General features: G+C 47.6%; 1 protein-coding gene across 1 annotated transcript; it reads right to left on the bottom strand.

The window, feature by feature from the left end:
* Nucleotides 1–421: 421 nt before the first annotated feature.
* On the bottom strand, nucleotides 422–20768 carry WDR86 (WD repeat domain 86). Its single transcript, XM_068673384.1, has 7 exons — nucleotides 20366–20768; nucleotides 19117–19424; nucleotides 16218–16359; nucleotides 14357–14789; nucleotides 7456–7591; nucleotides 3426–3529; nucleotides 422–1902 (listed from the first exon to the last, which is right to left on the bottom strand). The coding sequence occupies exons 2-7, from the start codon at nucleotides 19277–19279 to the stop codon at nucleotides 1684–1686; spliced, it is 1197 nt and encodes a 398-aa protein (XP_068529485.1). The 5' UTR covers nucleotides 19280–19424; nucleotides 20366–20768; the 3' UTR covers nucleotides 422–1683.
* Between the last annotated feature and the right edge of the window lie 395 nt (nucleotides 20769–21163).

The following is a 21163-nucleotide window of genomic DNA, read 5'->3' on the forward strand; positions in this document are numbered from 1 at the left end:
CTTTCCAACTAGCTGCAGAAACCCGCCAGGTAAGAGCTAAGGAAGCTGCTCAGCAGGAGAGGCGAGCAGCGTACGCAGCAGCACTGACAGCCCTGACCCAGCCATGCAAGGCAGGGCTTCAGCTGCTGTGCGTGGCTCCTCGTCACACGCAATTTTTCCTTAGTACTATGCTCTTGTTTGGGGCCAGTCACCCCTTCCCCTGACTACAGACACTGAGCTCGAGCTCCATCACTGAGCTCCATCTGGTCACGGGCAGGAGGCAGGACAGCTCCGCAGCGCGCCTGCCTGGCCCCAACACTGCGAGAAAGGAAAGAAATGTTTTTAAAAGCGTATGTTTATTTTTCCATATTCCAGCCATTCTTTGCTGCTGCGTTTCCGCAGGCGGCCAAATCCGCTCCAAACACGAGTAATAAGCAGGCAGTTATCTGTAAATGCCACATGTTTATTAGTCCATTCTAAAAAGGAATTACAGCATTTTTTTTTATCTTGCCGTAGTACAGAATAAATAAAGCCATAAAAATAAAAACATGTGGGTAGCTATTTTTGTACTGGGTCTACAAAGAGCTATATCTGCGAATAGAAAAATAGAAGAACCCTTGTTTATTCATGGCTCAGTGGTTATCAGAAAGGAATGAACCTGGAAAAAGACTGGGAGAAGTACCCTCGACTTCAACTGCTTAGCAACGCTGCCAGCAAACCAATGCCAGGCATAACCCCATAAGGAGGTGAGATGACATCTAGAGCTCTTTCCTGCATCACCAAATAAATCTTCCTGTTTTGCCTCAAAAACATGCTCAAAACTCCCCATGGATGGAGGGAACATCTTTGGTGCCCACGGAGGATGCCCAGCTTCCAGCCCTGGCTGTGCCGAAGCCCGTCCCAGACACAAGTAAGGAGTTTCCCATCTGGGAAACTGTGCCTGGGGAAAAACAGGTGGTTGGCAGCGTGTGCGCCCCTGGCAGCGCACACGAGAAGCACACGGGGCCACTGCTGCTTCCTTTCTGAAGCGTGAGAGCTTAAAGGAGGCTCCTACGAGGCGGCTGGGAGAAGGACAACTTGCTGTGCCTTGGCCCAAGAGGTCTGAGGTGTGGCTTGTTCTCTCATTTAGCGATTTAATCTCTGTCCTGATGCTCTCAGCTTCCCAGAGAGGTGTCCAGCCTGCTTTAAACTCCTCCCTGCTGGGCCGTATCCTCCCGCCTTCATCGGTCTGATCAGCAAAAAATCGAGCCGAAGGTCAGCCTTGATCATTGAACTCGTAGTCCCACTGCAAGGCACCTCCACTTGCTACATTCAGCTGGACAGAGGGCATGTGAGCAGGCAACAGGAACGGGAGGAAACGCTTCTCATTAGGTACCTGACAGGCAGAAGGGTGCAACGCCTCTGTGCCAGAGAAAACTGGAAAAAAAAAACAGTCGGAAATCAAGTCCTTAATTACACACCCAGCACAGAGACATCACCTGACCCCCCCCTGCTCCCAGTACTGCTCAGCTGAGAGTCAGCTGGGGGGGGGGTGGCCTGACTGGAGTCCGTCTGCCAGTCCCAGAGAATCAATCCCGGCTTCTAAAAGGCTCGAGCAAAGCAGTTTCCCATCTCTTCTTCCCAAGTTCTGGGTTACATGGACACAGTGGTGCAGAAAACAAAAGGTTCAGCTTTGGTCATGGCTGAGAAGTCCCTTCCGGACAGTCACATGAGTTCAACGGTCTCGTGGTCGCCGTTCTCCTGCTGCACCATGCAGCCCACTTTGTTGTTGAAAAGCCGAGAGAGGCTTCCCTTCTGCGAGCTCCTGCCCTGCGCCGACCTCTCCTTCTTCAAGCGCCTCTTATTCCTCTTGCATATCCCCCGGATGTCCCAGATCCTTAGCGTGCCGTCGTGGGAAGCCGTGTACAGCAACTCGTTGTGGATCTGCAACAACAGGGTCACACAGCGTCAAACTGCATGGCTCCAAACGAGCACAACCCAAAATCAGAGCGAACGCAGCTTGAACCGAACCTTAAGACCTGATAACTCGTCGCAGGAGCCAGTATAAATTATCACGAAAATGGCTGGAGTGGGATGAGATGTTACCAAGTCAGGCTTCGTTTCTCAGCCACTTCACAGAGCCATCAAATGTAAACAGCAAGGGTTATTTATAACTTAAATCTACCAGAAAAGCAACGGGGAGCTAACTTCTTAGTGTCAGTGTAGGCTGGAGCTGGGAATTTCTGTGCTGGTTTCAGCCTGCTGGTTTTGAAGCTGAAGCTGAAGGCAGCACCGAAATCAGCACTGGTGGGTAGGTCAGGAATTGCTCTCCTTACCTCCATCCTTCCTCTGCAGTACACAACCTGCACAATTCCCTCTCTGAGATCTTTTGTTCTTGCAAACCTCCAGAAATTTAACCTCAATGCTGCCCTGAAGTTTATGTTCCTCATTGCAACATTCTCTCCGTTGGCCGTCTTTCCAGCTACCCCCCTGCCCCCAGAAGAAAGCCATCGGCCTCATTCATCCTCCCCTTCCCACACCGGTTCAGATTAAGGTCGCCACTTCTCAGTCCTCTCCTTTCCCAGGATGTTTTGCCCTTGGGAATTAAATTACAAAAAGTACAGAGGCAAGCTCTGCTCTCATCAGTGCTACAAAGTGATTCTCGCAGCTGTTACCCAACTTCACCTGCATCCAGGTGATCCTCTGCTACAAAACCTGCTCAACATCCAAGCATTTGCAGTTTAAAACCAGCAAGCCACGTGCTAATTCAGAAAAAAAACGTACAAGAGGAGCATATTCGCAAGTATGTACGCTTGGGATCAGCTCCAACAGGAATTTCATCCCCTCTCATTTTTCTTTCGACCTTCAGCCTGCCAAAAATGCTGACAGAGTCTCGTGCTCTTCATCAAAATCCTCATCCTGTGCTCGGCTTGTACCGAGAGCCTGATGTGGGGAAACGTGGATCTCCCAAAACACCCAGGGATTCAAACTTTCCCTCCAGGACTCCTTGCAGTGTAATTTAAACCACAAAACTGGTCTTAGCACTGCCCGCAAGGATTACTAACGTCCCCACTTTCATACTGAAACACCCGTAGCCCTTGAGGACAACGTGCGTGCAACTTTTGAAGGGCTTCAATTAACTTCCAGAACATTTTTAACCCAGCAGCAGAGACTCTTCGCTTTGTCTGGTGGGAGGTGGACCAGAGATAAATACGGAGCTGCTCTGTCATCTTCATACCTATAGAAAAATATATGCCGGAGGCAGTATTTTATTATTTTATATAGAGTTTTTTAAGGTTTCACTTATCCTCAACAGAGTTTTTCTAAAATTGCATGGGGGATGTTTGAGTCTGTGACGCTTCATCTTATCCCAGCACAACGTCACAGGGAGAAGAGCCACAGCAGCTCACGGAACCAACGGGGGAGAAATCAGAAGTGAAATCCCAGCAGAGAAGCCCCTTTGGTACCTGGATGCAGTTGATGATGAACTTGTGTCCTCGGAAGATCTTCTGCAGGACGCCGCTCCTGGAATTGAAAGCTCTGGCGCAGGCATCCCCGCTTCCTGTGAACACTGCAAAGCAACCACACGGCGTGGCACAAGGCCAGGCGTGAGCAGCCACGTGACACCAGTTCACACCAGTCCACAAACCTTCCCAAAACCAGTTCACAAAGGACTGGGGCATATCATCATTTGGCCTGAGCCTCTTCTCAGGTAGAGCAAGTTCTGATCATTTTAATTTCAGCCCCTGCACGCCTGGCTTCATTTGTAGTTTTCAAACACTGAACTCCCTCCACACATCCCTTTGTAGCTATTTCCCATTCTGATCAGATGAATTTAGCCCTAGCTTCATCATTTTACGTATTTTCCCCCATTTTCAACCAAAAGCTTACTGTCAGAACGTGTCTGTCTCTGTTGAAATACCACGGGTAGATCTGGCTTCGGAGGTGAGCAGCAGGTGCAGGCAGCTTTACGGGAAGCTTTATAAACTCTTCCAGCGTGGTAGATTTCTTCAGCTAAATCCTGCAGCTTAGGGTCTTTGCAAGCAGCAGAGCCTTTAAGCGACTCAAGGCCTGGGCTATAACCTGATTCGGCACAGCACAGAACTGCTGGAGGATTTGGGCTGTAACTCTTCTCTTCTAGGTGCTAGATATTGTAAATGTGCTGCAAGATTTGTGTTTTTAAACTAAATTAAGCACGAGCAGGGATTTTGACTGAGGATCAGGTTTCTGCAGGGTATCTTAACATGCTCAGAGAACAATTTCTCAGCTCTTCAGGAGCTTCACGTTAGACCCCTGGATTTGCTGCAGCCAGGAAGCGTAAGACAGTATTGAACATTTAGGCTGTGTGCTTAGCATTATGCCCCAAAGGGAGCACATCTGCATGCTCTAAGGGTTACAAACTGTCCTCGTGAACAGTTACTTTCCCTTCACTTACCCCAAATTCCTCGAGTTTATCTAGAGATAAAAATTTCAGATGTGCAAAAAGCAACATACGCACTGCTCCCTGCCTTTCATGGCTCTGCAAAAGCCACTAGCGTGGAAAGACTTTTACAGAACTGAAATGCCTGAAAACAACAGATTTCTGATGTCTTATCTTTTGGGAGAAGCTGGGCAATGGATTTCTAAATAGATGTGAAGAAATTAGCACGTTGGTAAATTAACACATGGTAAATTCAGGGCTAAAGTAAGAGATGAGAACGGGCTACCCACTGCCACCAGCTTTTCAGCTTCCCATTAAACAGCAGGAGGCTGGGTACTTCGGGGTACACCTTCAAGAAACATCTGGATGTGGAAAAATCTGCCTCATTTTACATGGGCCTGCCTAAACTCAGTTGCCAACACAATCCTAAAAAAGCATTTGTCCCATTCTGCAAAGCAGTAACACCGATGTAAAGCACAGAACAAGGTATTTTTTTTCAGTGAACGGGAATCACTTAATGCCTACTACACACAGACACACCGAGTAAGAACCAATTAAGAGTTGTTTTCGCTGTGCAGCTGTCAGTTTGTTTCAGCTATCAGGATTTTGCTTTTGACAAGCATCCTTTACGTCTTTTGAACTGCCACTCTAGATTTAGGGAGCTTCTCTACAGCTCTGAGTTTTAGAGCTGAGCTGTTGATGTAACCCAGATTCAGCATTTAAATATGGTTATACGTGCACCTCTGTGAAACAAGCAATTAATATATAAAAATAACAATTCATTTTTTATAATTTACTTAAATTTCACAGTATCTTGGGAGGGTGGACAGGTTTTAAATGTTCCCTTGGGAATTTTGTGTTATGAAAAAAAATAAACTGAATTAAATTTTTAATGACCATGCACATACTGCAGGAGAGAAATAACCAAGCCAATATCATTAAGCTAATGAAGCTGAGAACAAGCTTTAATATTCCCCATGCTATTAATTACAGAAGCATACTGAGGAAAGCCACTAAAAACATATTCTGATTATTTTAGGCTTAGTTCTCAGATCTGTCTGGCCTCCCTATATGATAGACCCATTTAGGAAACACGCGTATATTTTTCCTGCCTTCCTCTGACTACATTTCCTTATTTACACTGTGAAATCTTTGAGGCACCAAGCCTGTGGGTACTGATCAGATAACAAGCAAAAAAAATACAGATCTTCTAAAAGAAAATTACCACTTCTCAGCTGAGATTCTTTCCGTCTTCTTGGGCAGGTGCACGTGCGACATAAAGGATAACAAAGTTAATTTATCTGGAATTATTTTCTCCACGTTTTTGAAAAGCAGCGAATGCACGCACAGTGCCCATCTGTCCTAGGTGAGCAGCTCGAATTTCAAGCTACATTAACTCTAATATTTGGTATCGAGTGCATACGCCTTTGATCACTTACTTACCCAGTAGCTAATAGCTGTGTTTCAATCACAATTGCAGCTATTACAGAATTGCATTACTGTAACACAACCAATCATAGTATATAAATTCATTTTCAGGGGGAAATTTCCCCTTTCAAGAATTAAAACGCATCTGGATTATTATTCAGTCGCAGCCCTAGCATTTTTCCATGACGTGTATTCCGCCCCTCAAGTGGAAGGATTCAATTTGCCCTGTTTGACACCTTTACTATTTCTGCATCTGATTTAAAAATGAGATTTTTAACTAACACTACGCACACTTCTCTCACACTATCAGGATGTTCTTCACAGGTCTGACTAAATGCAGCAACAACACTGCCTGCATTTTGAGAGACTGTGAGGGAAACGCAGCGATGTGTACGGCAGGGACAGGGCGTGGGGCTGAGGGGGAAGAGAAAGAAAGCCGCAGGGTTGGTGGGGGTGGCCCCAGATGATTAAACTTCTGTCTGAGCCTGACTTTCTTCTTTTGAGCAATAATAACTTTGCAGCATAAGCTCAGACCCCTTTCCCTTCCATTTCAGCCTTTTAGCCACCTGCACAAGTTTAAATCAGCAGCAACTAGAGCACGGGGCAGTTCTGGGAGCTGAAATTAACCAGAAATTATGATTATGATAACTATTTTAATGGAGGCTGGTAGTGCTGTGGGTCTATTTAAAGGAAGGCCAAAAAAAAAAAAAAAAAAAGGCTTACCTGCTAAAAATCTAAGTCTACCTCTGGGTTTGGTTTTGTGTTGTTTCCAAACACGATTAAGCAATGAGTTCAGTTACTGGATGATGATGTGGTCAGGTATTTGGCCATGTCCAACAGCCCATTCATCACCACCATGCCAATAATCTTCCAAAAGAGTTATTAAGGCCCAATAGCAACCATTCAGTTGGTCTTACGTGTTGGTTGCAGAGCTGAAGTACAGAAATCACAAGCAGAAAAGCTCTGCAGTTTCTAGAGCAGCTAAAGACAGGTATTTGTTCACTAGGTGATGTGGATGGCAGAGAAATACTTGTCTGGGAAGTGAATGAAGGCTCATCAAACCAAATGTCAGTGGTGGAAGAACAGGCTGATAAAAGCAGAGCCGTAGCCTTGCAACCCAAACCCCGAAGCACACAGATGGCATGCAGAAGGAAAACCAGCCAGGAGAGGGATTTAAAGAGATTTCTTGGTCAGAGCATGTTATGTGGACTTGAGATGTGGTTCTGGTTTAGGACAATCCCTTACACAGCGCTGACAGGGTAGCAGAGGCAGGCACAGGGCAGCACTTTGTGTCCCCAAATACGCAGCAGAAGCAGACTGACAGACATCAGACTGGTGAAGCCAAAGTGTGGCCGTACAAACAGCCCCCAGACAGCTCTGGATCCAAGCCCCTTCCCTTCCTTGCAGAAATAAAGCAGCTGCCCCTTCACATGCTGGAAGAGGGAGGTGGGAAATGATGGGAAGATCGAAGCTTCTCACATGGAGCAGCACAGCAGAGTTTGATACCGAACATAAAACATGCTGGAGCTGAAAAAAGCGATGGTTTCACAAGCCTTCGCAGCTACTGTGTCCTCTAGGAACAAGCTTTGATCAAAGACAAACATCCACAAGGAGACAGAGGATTGCTGAACACAGGAAAGGCAACTTACAGATGCCAGCGTGGTATTTCAAAGTGCTAACGCTGTGCTTGTGAGCCTTGTAGGTTTGGATTCGCTCCCCAGTGTCCACTAACCAGCACTTCACCGTCCTGTCCGCGCTGCCTGAGTACAGGTGCCGGTTCACTAGCTGAAGGGAAGAGAAAAAAAAAAAACATCAGCAAGAGTCTCTCAGGCCTGCTGGTGAGAGAGCTGCGCTGCAGTGACTCATCCAAAGTCACGGCTTCTGACTGAACAGCCTCAAAAAAGGGAAAAAAAAAAAAAACACAACAAACCTGCGCGGCAGTCTCTGCAGAGCCTAGCTGACAAGAACACTTAATTAAAACACTTCGTTTTAATTAAAACGAAAACCCCAGAACAATCTCGAGTAACAAAAAAATGTAAATTCAAAATACATTTCCACCCAACAGAAACCCGAGAATAACAGGATCGCTCTGCTCAAGGTCGTTTGGAAACGCTCACTCTTCCTCGGGTCTTGTACCTTTGTTTCCAGAAGTCTTTTTGGACCAAGATTAGATGATTAACTGTTCTCACACGGGTTTCTAAACATTTTCAGCCAGATTCTCTTCTGCTGGGAGTGTAGAGCAAGCCTGCCTGTAAAACCCAAAGAACAGCTCTTCGTGGATGGCCATCATCCTCCGCCCTGTGAGCTCAGCAGTGAACGAGGTTGTTTTCTCCTTTCCACGCAGACACAGCCAAGGGAAGGATTGCAGGAGGGGATCTGAGACAGCGAGGACGTTACTGACCTGTGCAAGGCTGTGAAGCCAGCTGGTACACACCAACAGCTTCACAGGGAAGCCCTCTGGTGCAAAGAAAAGCCTTGCATTCGGCTTTCAGCTGAGGAAAATGAGCGGAAGGTTTCAACAGGCACAGTTCCACGGAGCTGTGAGCCCAGGCTGAGAGCTGGCCACCACCTGAAGGCAGGAGGACAACCTGCTCTCACAGCCACCCTTCGAGGTAAGGTTCAGAGACTTGTGGCAATCTGTTTCAAAGGCATAGAGAGCCGGGAGGGGGAATCCCAACTCCCCAGCGACACAGGATTTAAGTTAAGGAGGAACAACACCACGGTTCCCCTCCCCACGCACAGATCAGAAGGCTCAAGGGACTGGCAGACACCTGCAGGAAACCAAGCGCAGAACAAATGACAAAAAAATGGAGCTGGGTCTTGCTCTGAGGTCACTTTTAAGAGGCTGGCTCTTCCATCACCTTGCATTATTATAAACCCTCCTTCTCTGCTCTTTGCACGCTGTTTCTGCCAGGTTGAAATGTTTTTCGCCCTCTCCCACCACCATCCCCACTCCATAAAGGCATCGTTCCTATCAGAAATCCCATCAGAAATCCCAGCAGGTGGAGCAGCCCGCTGGATGGCACAGACCAAGCCCAACAGCAGAACCGTGGTGCTTGCAAAATGCAGGGCACGAAGGAGCTGCTGGTGGGGAAACCCAGCGAGAGCCATCAGCTCAGGGTGAAGACGCAAATCAGATCCACCAGCAGCAGATATCTGAAACAGTTTCTACCTTAAAACGGAGCATGCTGCCTTCTCCACCAGCAGGCAAGACCATGCTGTAGCTTTGATGGGGGCCAGGTTTCCCTGGTACCACCACAGGCACCCTATTTTGTGTCCGGGCATCCAGGTGCGCTCATTTTCAGCAAATACTTGTGGGCTTGCAGCCCCCGTCACAAACTATCAGGCCTTTTCCCTTCCCTCATCCCAAAAGGCTGCGAAACCCCTACCCGACTCCCTATCCCCAGCCCTGTTCTTAGTGAAGAATTTAACTTCTTTATGATTTAAAAGGAAAAACGTAAAATTTCACCCAATAGATTTCCCGAATATACCCCAGCCTGTCAGCTATTGGTTTCCAAACGATCAGGAGAAAGAGTTACACGCTGTAATCTGCAAGTGCCTGGAGAAGCAGGGATATTTTCAGAGCTGTATTTCCCTTGGCTGGCTTTGAAGCCCTTTGTTCCCTTTGGCTAAGAGCCCGACAAAGTTCCGGACGAGGCAAAGCATGGCAAGGCAAGGCAAGGCCACCTGTGGCAGAGCACACAGCACCCGAGGGACTCGCAGCTCGGTTACTAACAAGCTGAGTGGGCATTTCAGACCCGAGGAGCTTCAAAAGAATAAATAATAATAAAATAAAAAAAAGCTGATGACAATCAGATGCCCGGTTTTAAAGCCTGAGCCAGACAAAGGGGAAAAAAAAAAAAAACACCACGTTGATAGCTGTAATTCTGGCCTGTTCGTTTTTCCTCCTTGCTTTGAGGGACTTTGCTTTGCACCAGATGCAACCCAGGCTGCAGAAGGAAGGAAATTCGTCTCAGTCCTTAGCCCAAAGTCCTGGAGGTGTGCTGGTCCGTGAAGAAGCTCAGTGACACTGGCCTTTAAGCTGCAAAGATACAGCAGTGGCAAAATACAGGTTGCAAACACTGAAGCATTTCCAGGTTTTACTTAAAACTGCTCATCTTATGCAGCCCTGCTGGTGGTGGCAGCCCCTAGACACGCCACAGCTCCACCAAACAGCAAACCAAGGGCCGGTCTCTCAAGGCAGTCCCAACCCTGTTGCTCCATGGACTTGGCTGAAGTCAATACTTGCAACAGCTTAAGACAATTTCCACCTGTGTGAATGCCAACAGCACAGCAGCAGAATTGTTAGGCAGGTATTTCACCCCGCAGCTTCCAGGAACGGACTTTGCTCTCCCCATCGTGTCTCCTGAAATTGTGTAAGCCACAATTTAGCCCCCGACCGGCTGCCAGGACCTCGAGTTCATGTCGACCCCATTTCCCACTGCCAGCTCATCCTCTTCGTGGGGGTCGGTGTTCCTACAACCTGTCAGCTGGGTCTTCTGCTCGCAGCTGCTTCCAAGTCAGCAATCACCAGCTTGGAGCAGCCTCAAGTTACAGCTCTGCGAGCCTTCAGCCGAGTTAGACTTTCAGGATCCCATTCAAACCACATTCATTTTAATGAGCTAAAGAACTCCCTGTGGGCAAGGAATTGGGTTTTGTTTTTGTTGTTTTTTTTTTTTTTAAACTGAGAATCCATCTAGAGTGAGCTCTCTGGTCTGGCTGTTAAAGAGCATTTTTCAACTTCTTCAGTGCAAAGCAATGGTCCTAGAAGCACGACCCTTTTCTAAAGGTGTTGTACAAGTTCAGATCCCTCTAATTTGTATCTTCACCCCCTGATGAATTATGCAACGAATTACAAAACCTACGTGCACTTCATTCAGTTGATGTGACAAGGAAAACAATTCTGTCGCCGTGCTCACAACAGTTAAGTGCACAAACGGAGTTCAGGCAATGGCTTTGCTCAAAGCATTCTTTTCTCCTCGCCAGCTCGGAGAGACGACCAAAGGGAATGTTCCCAACAAAGGATCTCTTGCAGGAAAACCAGAAGCAAGCCCTTGCCCGCTTGTGTTCATTTAAAACTCCTTTTGCAATTCTCATCCTCGTAAGGACGTTCCCTGTAGCATCCAAGCTAAATACCAAGCTGGATCATTTTCCTCCTGCCAGCTTCTGGCAGCACAGCTTTTACAAATACTCGGCCTGAACAATCGGCAAACGACAAAGCAATCCCTGAGAACGATTTGCAAAACCGCTTTGGAGGCGTTTGGAACAACATACACAAGGAAATATTTAGGCCAGGGTTACTGCAGACGGCCGCGTTAAGGAGAAGCAAAATCGATTATTAATCACAAATAGCAGGGCTCCGAGTTTTTTAAGTGGAAGAAGCAGAACGAGCTGCGTGATTCCTCTCAGCCCACCCTTGCTTCTTCCCCGTTGCTTCCTATAAAACCTCACCGTTGGCTCTTGGGCGGAGAGGGAGCACGCAGAACAGCTGCTGGCCCTCGCCTGCCAAGCTCTCGACGCGCTGCGGGAGAGCAGGGAGGGAGCTCTGGCTGCCGGTTACCTCGCCTGACTGCCTGAGCTGCCACGGCACCGAGCTCGGACACGATCCTCGCAGCAGGCAGCAAGTCTTCTGGGAAAACGTCAGTGGAAGCAGGAGGAGTGGCAGGAGGGGAAGCTGGGACCTGCAGCGGAACGATGAGGGGAGCACAGCACGTGCAGGACCGTCAGCCTGGGAAGGATGAGGCACAGGAAGATGGGAACGGCTCACTCTCTTCACTCCATCCTCCAGGATCTCCAAGGAAAGGGGAAAAAGGAGAGCTAAAAGCTAACCAGGGCTTTCTCTCCTAGTTTAGGATCCTCAGGCTCCTCCAATCAATGCACCTAAAGGATCTCAGAGCAACTGAGGAACATTCAAAATCCAAACGTGTCCACGGCATCACCTCTCTGCTCTTCATGCTGCAGGAAGCAAGGCGGAAAACACAAATGTGCTTTGTGTTATCTGCCCAGAAAGGCTCCATCCACGCTACAGAAAGGCTCCTGGTATTTACTGGAAAGCAACGGGAACAGCCCAGGCCTCATTTCAGCAGTTCAGAGCATCCCGGGGCACTCCGGGTAATGACAGCACATTTTAAAGTTGGGGAAAAACACAGTCTCGATATCCAAACTTTCCCTGTCCTCTGGCCAAAGTCATTTTCGCAAACTTTTTGAAAGGTCAGCCTGCCTTCGGAGCCTTTTTTTGCATAAATAAAATGAAAACAAGTACTTTTTTTTGCCCCACCAGTCTCCTCACACAAGCATTAACCAGCCGGTGTGGAGGTAGCAACCGCCTGTAACTGCTGGGACCAGCTCTGCTCCTCCAGGACAGGGGAGTAAAAATCTGGGGTAATTAGCAGCTCACTCTTCTACCCTGAAGAAACCAAATTACTGCCAACAATTAAAACTGCTGGCTACCGGGAGGGACTCGCAACTACCTCTCAGCCCTCCCTGGCCCACTGTTAGAAAAATGCTCCTCTAACTCCCTGACACAGATTGCAACACCGACACAAAGAAGCCCTGGGCAAAGAAGGCTCCAAAAGCTTCGGGAGAACAAAAAGTCGTTAGGACAAAGAGCAGAGCAAAACAAACAACAAGAAAAAAAAATAATAAAAAAACAAAACACCTCTGCTCAGGAAGTTTCCCTTCTGTTGTACCACCTTTGAATGGATTCTGGTGACTGACCCTTTTATAAAAGGCTGAAAAATCCCACGTGGGCTGCACAGAGAGGCAGCCAAGTGGAACAGAAGGGCTCATGTTGAACCCAGTGCGAAAGAGGAAGGAATTAGGAAGGATCGACAGGCTGAAGCTGTTCAGCAGCGACTCTTCAAGCTGGGGTAGGGTTTAGAGGCCTTAAAACTGCGGGCTCTCCGTGGGGCAGCGTGTACCCAGCCTCAGACACCAACTGGCAATGGGCTCCGGGAAGAGGATCTGGCCAGGAGCGCTGCCAGCACAGCCTTGGCAGCAGCAGCCCTCCTCTACCCCAAATTGTTCAGGTTTTCCAAGGAGATGTGTTGGGTTCGCCTTTCTTCTCCCCCCCCCAAGAAGCTGTGTTTGTTTAAAGCCATTGTTTAACTCCGTGCTCACGAGCGGAGGAGCACTGCTCATTCTGGAGCAATCAAAAAACTTAATTGAATTTCCCAGGCTTCTGGGAGAGGGTGAAGCCAGTTTTGTCTAACGATTTTAGCGAGAGCCCAATTAAATTAAAGCAAGCTCTGTCCTTGCCAATCTGTGCCTCGGAGAAGGGCAGCAATTAAGCAGCAAAACATAGCGTGACACTAGGAACAGCAGCAGCTTTACTTGAGCATCCTCAAAGACATGACCACGGTATCTCAGGACCAAGCTGTAACACCCAAGCAAGACAAAGATTACTCCAGGGCATCACGATTTCGCTCTTTTCTCCTTTCTAATACTGCAGGAAAACAGAATTCCTTCAGTACCACTGGGTTTTCAGTCCATTAGTGTCGGCTGTGACCATCTTCTTCAGAAACAAAGGCAACTTTTATTGCACAGCTATTAAAAACAGATACTGCAGCCTCCCTAAAGGAAAAGCTGGTAGGGCCATAAACAAGTAGAGCAGTGAGAAAACTATTGTCTGATGGAAGTTAATATGACACATCTATTCAAACACATTTTTTCCTGACCTGAAATTTAAGTTACAAACCTCCTTTAAACACCCCATTCATATTTTCTGGTGAATAACGGACTTTGCAGGACAAATACTTGTTCCGTGGTTCCCCTTTTCCTTCTTCATCTCCTTAACCCCTTTCCCTCCCCTCCAACATTAGCAAACTTGGCAACATTCACCACCAAATACTGCAAACAGAAAAATAAGGTAGTTTTTCAAGTCACGCTGATTTTTTTCTCCCTCTTTCCCTCACTATTTCCGATTTCTCTCCCTCAAGCTCTACTTCTCTTTTCCATTTTCCTTGCCCGTTCTACTGTTTGGCCATCTCTTTCTCAGAATATGTTTGTGTGGTTTTAACAGCAGGATTTCTTTCAGCTTTACGCTCTCCTAGTATCTCTTGCCCATAATTTTGGGTTGTTTTTTTGGTGTTTTGTCCTTTTTTTCTTTGGAAGGTATCTGCTTTACTCTGATTTTTACCCTTCCCTTTTTAAGTTATCCATCCCTGTGTCTGGGGACGGGACTCAGGTTAAATTTCTTCAGAGTTTGGTGAACACAGACCATACATAACCCTACTCAGAAGAACAGTGCTCCCTGCTAACCCCACATGAATTTCAAGACCTAGGAAGCTCTGAATAAATACTGAGGTAGAAGTTAAACCAAGACAGCCACTAGAAGCCAAGAGGACACCGTAACACGTTTCAGAGAAAGAAGAGTTGTTCCTAGACCACAGAGCACGATTATTTTGTTATTTCATGAATGTTTTACGCTCACCATTTATAAATTGTCTCAGAAGAGCTTCCATTCTGTGAATGGAAGAGAAAATTGAGGCCCACACACTCAGGATATGGACACCCGCTTCAAATTGCTCTTGAGAAGGCCTCCATTCTTACCTCTAGACAAATTATTGATCCTTGGTGCTCTTTGAACACTTTCAACTGCTCACCAGTGACAATATTCCACGTTCGAATGGTGTAATCCGTGCTGCCAGAGAACAGCTCCCTGTTTGGTGCGTCAAGTATAAGGCATAAAACAGCCCCAGTGTGTCCCAGCAGAGTCTGGTAACAGCGCCCGCTGGACACCCACCAGACCTTAACAGTGCAGTCCGTGCTACCTGTCACCAGGAGGTCTCTGCTCACTTTCTCCTCCTCTTCCTCCTCCTCCTCCTCCTCTTCGAGGACATCCTTGGAGGAGTAGTGAGCTAGAGTCAGGACACAGTTCCGATGGCCCCGGAATTCCTGGATTTGGTTCTCCTTGTCCACACTCCAGCAGCGGGCTGTCCTGTCATAGGAGCCACTAAAGAGATAGTCTTTGGCAACCAGGATCCTGTCAAAAATAACATTTATATTTATTAACACTATCACTCTTTTGACGTAATCTGATTTTTTGTCCCAATTTGCCTTCCAAGCACACTGAAGTTAGCAACAGTAGCATGAACACAAGACACATAACTCTGATTCAGCCTGTTTCAAACACATTATTTAGCAACAGACATTTTTCTACACTTTCTACTCTTTTCCAGCAGCACTACTACTTTTTGTAAGTTATACACGCTAATTAACAGCTGTTAATTTGTTAGGGGCAGTGTGGGGGCGGGTAGTGTCGTGGTTTTTCTGCGTGTTTTTGTAGTTGGCGGTGGATTTTTGTTTTTACAAAAAGCTCATTTTTCTTGATAAGTGCGTATTAGTATTTCTTTACAGATAATTACTTATAAACTGACCTACAAAAATCGCTTGGAATTAAACTACAAAATACATTCCAAGAACCTGAACTGTAACTAATGGTGTAGGAATACAAACATATTTCTATCAACAGATAGAGAGTGCAGAAAAAAAAATTGTACAGCTAATTTCTCATACTGCAGGATCTTAAAAAGGGTAGAGCAAGAGCACCCCAATTCTAACAGGACTAAAGAGCAAACTAGAGATTGCAGCTCAAGAATTCAGCTCACTGGGCCTCCGCAATAACGAGCTGAAGCTGCACAAACACATAACGGATAACAGAACAATCTCTGCGGTTCACATTTCCCAACTGGAGATAGGGAACATTATAACCTATCTCCTTTGTCAGCTGAGTTTGGTCCTCTGGAACCTTTCAAACTGGCAACAAAGACTTATGAATAGGGAACACATTTCCCCATTTGCTGATTCAAGCAAAATCAGGCCAGTGCCAAAACACAGACAGAGCCAGCCCTCCTATTTACAGGATCCAGCTACACATCGTATGGGTTTTGTGTTCGGTAAAGAACAAAAAAAACACACATAAAAAGAAATCAATCTTTTACTGCTCTGTTTGTGATTAATTAAAACCATCCCAGTGATTAAGAGGACTTTACAATGGGCCGATCAGTCATGCACAATCAGCTTCATACTAAACTTCATGTGCACGAGCAGGAATAGTAACTGCAGAAACAGCCCCGACTTTATGCCTCTCAGTGACTCAAAGGCTTGACGTGATGTTTTTACATCTCTTTATCAGAAGCATCTGTTATCAATTGAATAATTTCTTGTGGAATTTCATTCCTAGCACTGGATTCAATTCCCCTGCTGTGTGCCTTTCATTTCTCTCCTATCTGCTGTCTGTGGATGTGTCAGCACTGTTGCTAGGAAAACGAATCATTACAGCACAGAACACGTGTAGCTCGCACTCAAAGGTTTACACAACCTATTTTATTAGCACGGTAATGGAAAGTTGCAGTAAAACGACAACACACGTGGTAACAGGAGCACAATGGAAGAACTGCGTGGAACCAACCTGTTAACAATTGAGGTGTGTCCTCGGTAAATGGCCAGGCACTGGCCCGTCACCACGTCCCACTTCCGAATGGTGTGGTCGGCGCTGCACGTGAAGGCGGCCTCGTTCTCTAAGTGGCAGAAGGTGATGTAGCTTTCATGCCCTAGAAACATGAACAGAGAGGTACAGACATTCAACCACAGTGCACGCAGGCAGGGCAGACTAGGTGTGCTCTTCAGCTTAACTAAAAGTCCAACAAATGGACAGAAGCCCTAGTTTTAAATGCACAACCATGTTCTTCACATTTAAGGATTTGTGTAAAACACAACGTGTTTAATTAACAGTACAAAACTCTGCTTTATTGATATAAGGATCAAGTGAAAGAGTAAAACAGCACAGTTCCACCCATCAGGCAGCTCATACCATTTTATAAAAGCATAGTGAGCTGAATTAGGATCAGTATAATAAAATTTAGCCTACTGGAGTTTAAAACTCATTTTAAAAAGGGGGGTGGGGGCTGCTTGTTTGTTTTAAATAAAAAATGGTTTGCCTTTCTTCTTCTTGTCAGGAAAAAAAAAGGCTGCATTTCAACTCAGCCCATTATCAGGACACAAACAACAGTCCTAAACTAAATCATCAACCTATGAAAAAAGGAAGAGACGTGAGCCTTAGCAGCAAGTTTAGTTTCACTGTCCAAGCAGAATGAAACACAAACAAAAAAAATGTAACTAACTAAAAGTCAACCAGTAGTTTCCCCACCAGGACTAATAACCTGAGTGAAAACACGGTTTTCAAAACATCAGTGCACTTTTAGGAAACGACACGGAAAGAAAGAATACGAGCAGAATTATTTACACAGTAATCAGAGTATGTTGGGAATTTACTGTTACAATAGGCAAAACCGCTACACTACAATTTCATGCTGAAAAATATGGTAGTGGTAGTGAAGAGGAATCTACATTGCAACCCGAGGCTTCTGTTGCTGCTTTGCAAGACGTGACGTTGTTTTATGAAACATAACTGCATTTAAAACCACCTTAGGATTTGGGGCCCGGCTTTGTCCAAGATTTCTTCTGTGAAATATTGTCACCGATCTAGGTAACTGATGAGATTGTTACCTAGATTTTACCTCTTACACTTCTTCGTATTTATATATTCAGACAAAGTTTTCAGACCAGAACTGTTTCTTCTGAAGTGTCACAAGAGAGCCCCAGACTTTGGCTGAAGCCAGAAGGCCTTACTGGGATTTAGAAAAGAGAAAAATATAAAAAGGACGAGCGTGATTAAAGGGAGAGAAGTGGACAAAGACACTAGAAAAACAGATTCGTGTTGTACAAACAAGATACTAAACAACTGAGGGAAAGCAGACTGTCCAGTAAAACACTTGGGTTTGCTGACTGCAAAAATGTGATTTTGTTAAAATTCCTGTACTTCAAGAGCCTTTTAGTAATCAGCAAATCAGAATCCACATTACAAAACACACAGGCTTGTTTTCTCTTAAGCAAATTCGCCAGATGTCAAAAATTAAACAGGCCTGTAAGTAGGACTGTACGTAAACTATACCCATCCTCATATTACTTGAAAACGTTTTGCAAAGCAGCTTAAACGGGGCAGGTTTCAACCACTGGCATTTTTCTTGCAGCAGCTTCTTCTAATCCTGCCCTTAGAAGATCAAAACAGCATTTTGGTTACTGAAATAAAGTCTGTCAGTCAGATTTTAACCATCGATACGACTTGAGCCACACAAAGGATGCCAAAACCCCCTCTGGCAGACAGGGTCTGGTGATGGTCTGGTCAAAAACAGCCACCACAGAAGTCGGTCGGTTATGCTGTGGTAGAAGCTTGAAGCTGTGCTACAGATACAGGTTGATTAGTAATTATGGCTTTTATAACATGAATTTACACAAAAATTGTGTGAGTGCATGGATATAAAATGCATACAATTATCTGATTCAACTGACAGCTCACAAACAATCTATCCAACCTTCCTTAAAGTTTACCCCCAAAGCAATCAGTTCGCAGCCAGATTTGGAATATCCAGTATCCTTATCTTTCTAGTCCAAAGTTAATTAGTGCTTTAAATGGATTTCTGACCCTTAAGAGCAAATGCAGGGAGTTTTCCAGGAGACAGAACTATGGCAGGATGTGGGGGAAAAGACAATACTCTATCATTAAAAACAAGCAGACAAACTAATAAAAAAAATCCAAACAATGTTTATTTTTGGAAGAAAAAAGGATCAGAAATTCCAAACGTTAAGAGCTTCCTTTTTTTTTTTTTCCCTGTTTTAAGAGAAAAAGAACACGAGTAAGTGAGAACACAAACATAATCTTTGGTCCACAGAGTGACCCCTGCATGACTGGGTTCTGCACAGCTTTTCCTCTCCTTTTAATTATTCAAATGTTAGTTTAAGGATAATAAATTTTGTTAATAACGCAAAAACAATTTAGAATGAAAAAGCCCAGCAGCTAACATTTCTGTGTCAAATGTAAAGTTCTGTGGGGAAAAAAAAAATCTTATTTATTAAAGTTTCTTTCCAGAAACTTTAGTTTCTGGGTCAAAAGCTTCTAAATAAAGATCATCTGAAAAGTGAGATGATTAAAAGGACCAAAAAAAATAGAGAGACAATAATAAAAAGTCAGGATTTCATCAGGTTGTAAAACAGAAGGCTTCTGGAAGGAGACAGAAGTTCCACACCCTGAGATAAAAGGATCCGTGCCTTCAGCAGTGCTGGTAACCTGGTTTGGGTTGAAAGAGCTTCTGCTTAACATTACTGCAACCAACCCTCAGAAAAGCCCAGAAGAAAACAAGCATGATTTTGGCCGCGCAGCAGGCAGCAGGGACTGAAAGAGCCCAGAACACACTGTGTGGCCTGTCCCAGGCTCCCAGCCTCAAAAAGCAGGCGAAAAGCAACCGCCCTACCTTGGAAGTGGCCGTGGCACTGGCTGTCGGCCGTGCTCCAGAGCCTCGCGGTGCCATCCTCGCTCCCTGTCAGCAGGCGCTGCCCGTCAGGGCTGAGGCTCAGCCAGTTGATGCCTCCTTGGTGATCGGCGCAGACCTTGACGGCGGAGCCGCTGTTCCCCATCCCGGCGAAGGCAGCAGAGGCTCGGGGGTCAGCTCATGGGCGCTGGGCACCCTCTTGGCACCGCCGTGGGTCTCCAGCCATCTCCCACCAACCCACTTCAGCCATTACCTCGACTCCGAAAAACTCAGCCGGGGGGTCCTGACTCCTGTACAGGGACATAGAGCGGGGAGATAAGGACGTGCTGAATCCCATAATGTCCCCAAATCCCATAACCTCCCCCATGGACACATCGCTGCCTCAAGCAGGATGCCATCAGGCTCTCAAGCACCCCTCTCTCCACAGAAAGCCCCACTGTGGAAGATGGGTTTCCAACCTCTCCTGCACCTTCTCCACAGGCATCCAACCCCTTGGGAGAGGACCAAACCCTCCCAGTCCTGCAATGTGGGCACCTGGAGCCCTGTGCTGAGGCAGCGGGGCGCGCTTCGTCTTTTTAAACCACCTCAAGGCTGAAGAGGAGACGCCTCCGAACAGGAGGGGGGCCCAACCCCATAGGGGTTTCCTAACCCCATGGGGGGACCCCAACCCCATGGGGCCCCCAGAGCCCAAAGGCGCTGCCTGTCCCTGTCCCCCTCATTCCCCTCGTTCCCCCCTCAGCTCCACGGCCACCACGGGCTCACCTCCGGGACCCTCCTCGCCATCCCTCCCACACGACCCCCGGCATCTCCGCCCCGGGCTCGGCTCTTTGCGAGGGGCACGGAGCCGGGGGGGGGCTCAGCCTCTCTCTCAGAAGGATGCACTCCCTCCCCCGGCTCCAGCTGGGTTTTTTGGGGAGGTCAGAGGGGAAAAAACAACCGAGGTGCTGCCCGAGGGGGAAGAGGGAAGGGCTCCCCCCGCCGCCGCCGTGCCCCCCTCAGGCCACCCCGGGGTGGGTCCCCGGCGCCGGCTCTCCCTCCATGTTAGCGCCGCTTCCCCCCCGGGCGGGAACCGCGGCCTCTCCCCGGCCCTCTGCCGCTTCCTCGGAGCTCCCTCTTTGTGCTCCCGGCACGGCAGCCCCCTTTTTTCAAGAAAAAGAGGCACCCCCAACAAAAAAGAGGCGCCCCAAAGCTTCCCCCCCCCACCCTCCACGGGGCTGTAGCCGCCCCTTACCTCTCCTTCCAGTCACCCGGCGCTGAGGCGGGGGGGAAGAGTCGCCGGGGCGGGAGGGTCGTTCCCAGCTGGGACCCTGCAATGACCGCCCTAAAAGCGCTCGGATCCCACACCCCCTTCGCCCTCACACACCCGCCGAGTCCCCGGGCTCGTCCTCGGGGGGAGGCAGCGCTTCCTGCGGCACGTTTCGCCCCCTCAGGCTGCCTCCCGGCTCCGCGGCGCGGCTGCGCCATTCCCCCCCGCCTCAGGGCGACCCCCGGGGGGCAGCGGCCCCGCCGCCGGCTCCCCGGAGGGCAGCCGCCCTTCTTTTCCTCCTTTCCCTTCCCAAAAGCTCCAGTTTTGGCTCCCTCAGCCCCTCCGCCTGTCCCCCTCCCCGTGCTGCCGAGCCGGGGGCTGGCTTTGAGGGAAGCCATCGCCTTTTGTTCCTCCTCTCGCCGCCCCCCCCTCCTCGCCTTCCCCGAGGACCGGCTGAGGTTGGGCTTCTCCTCACGGGAGCCCCAAATATCCACGTCTTCCTCGGAGCTTTTGGGGCTGTTTCTCGTTTAATGCGGTCCCTCATGCTCTCTGCCCCATTGGTGAACCAGGCTGTTGGCCCATGACTTTGGCCCCAAAGTGGGATGTGGGGTGGTGGGGTGGGGATGTGACGAAACGGGGCTCTGCTGTGCCAGGAGCGGTACAAAACAAAGATAAGAAGGGTCCCATCCCACCACAGCATAATTAAATGTATAAAAGGTGAGCCCATGAGGTAGCAAAGGTGATGAGAGCCCCCAGCAAGGTATTGGGGGAATCATACACGGA

Source organism: Anas acuta, chromosome 2, assembly GCF_963932015.1.
Source record: "Anas acuta chromosome 2, bAnaAcu1.1, whole genome shotgun sequence".
Classification (NCBI taxonomy): domain Eukaryota; kingdom Metazoa; phylum Chordata; class Aves; order Anseriformes; family Anatidae; genus Anas; species Anas acuta.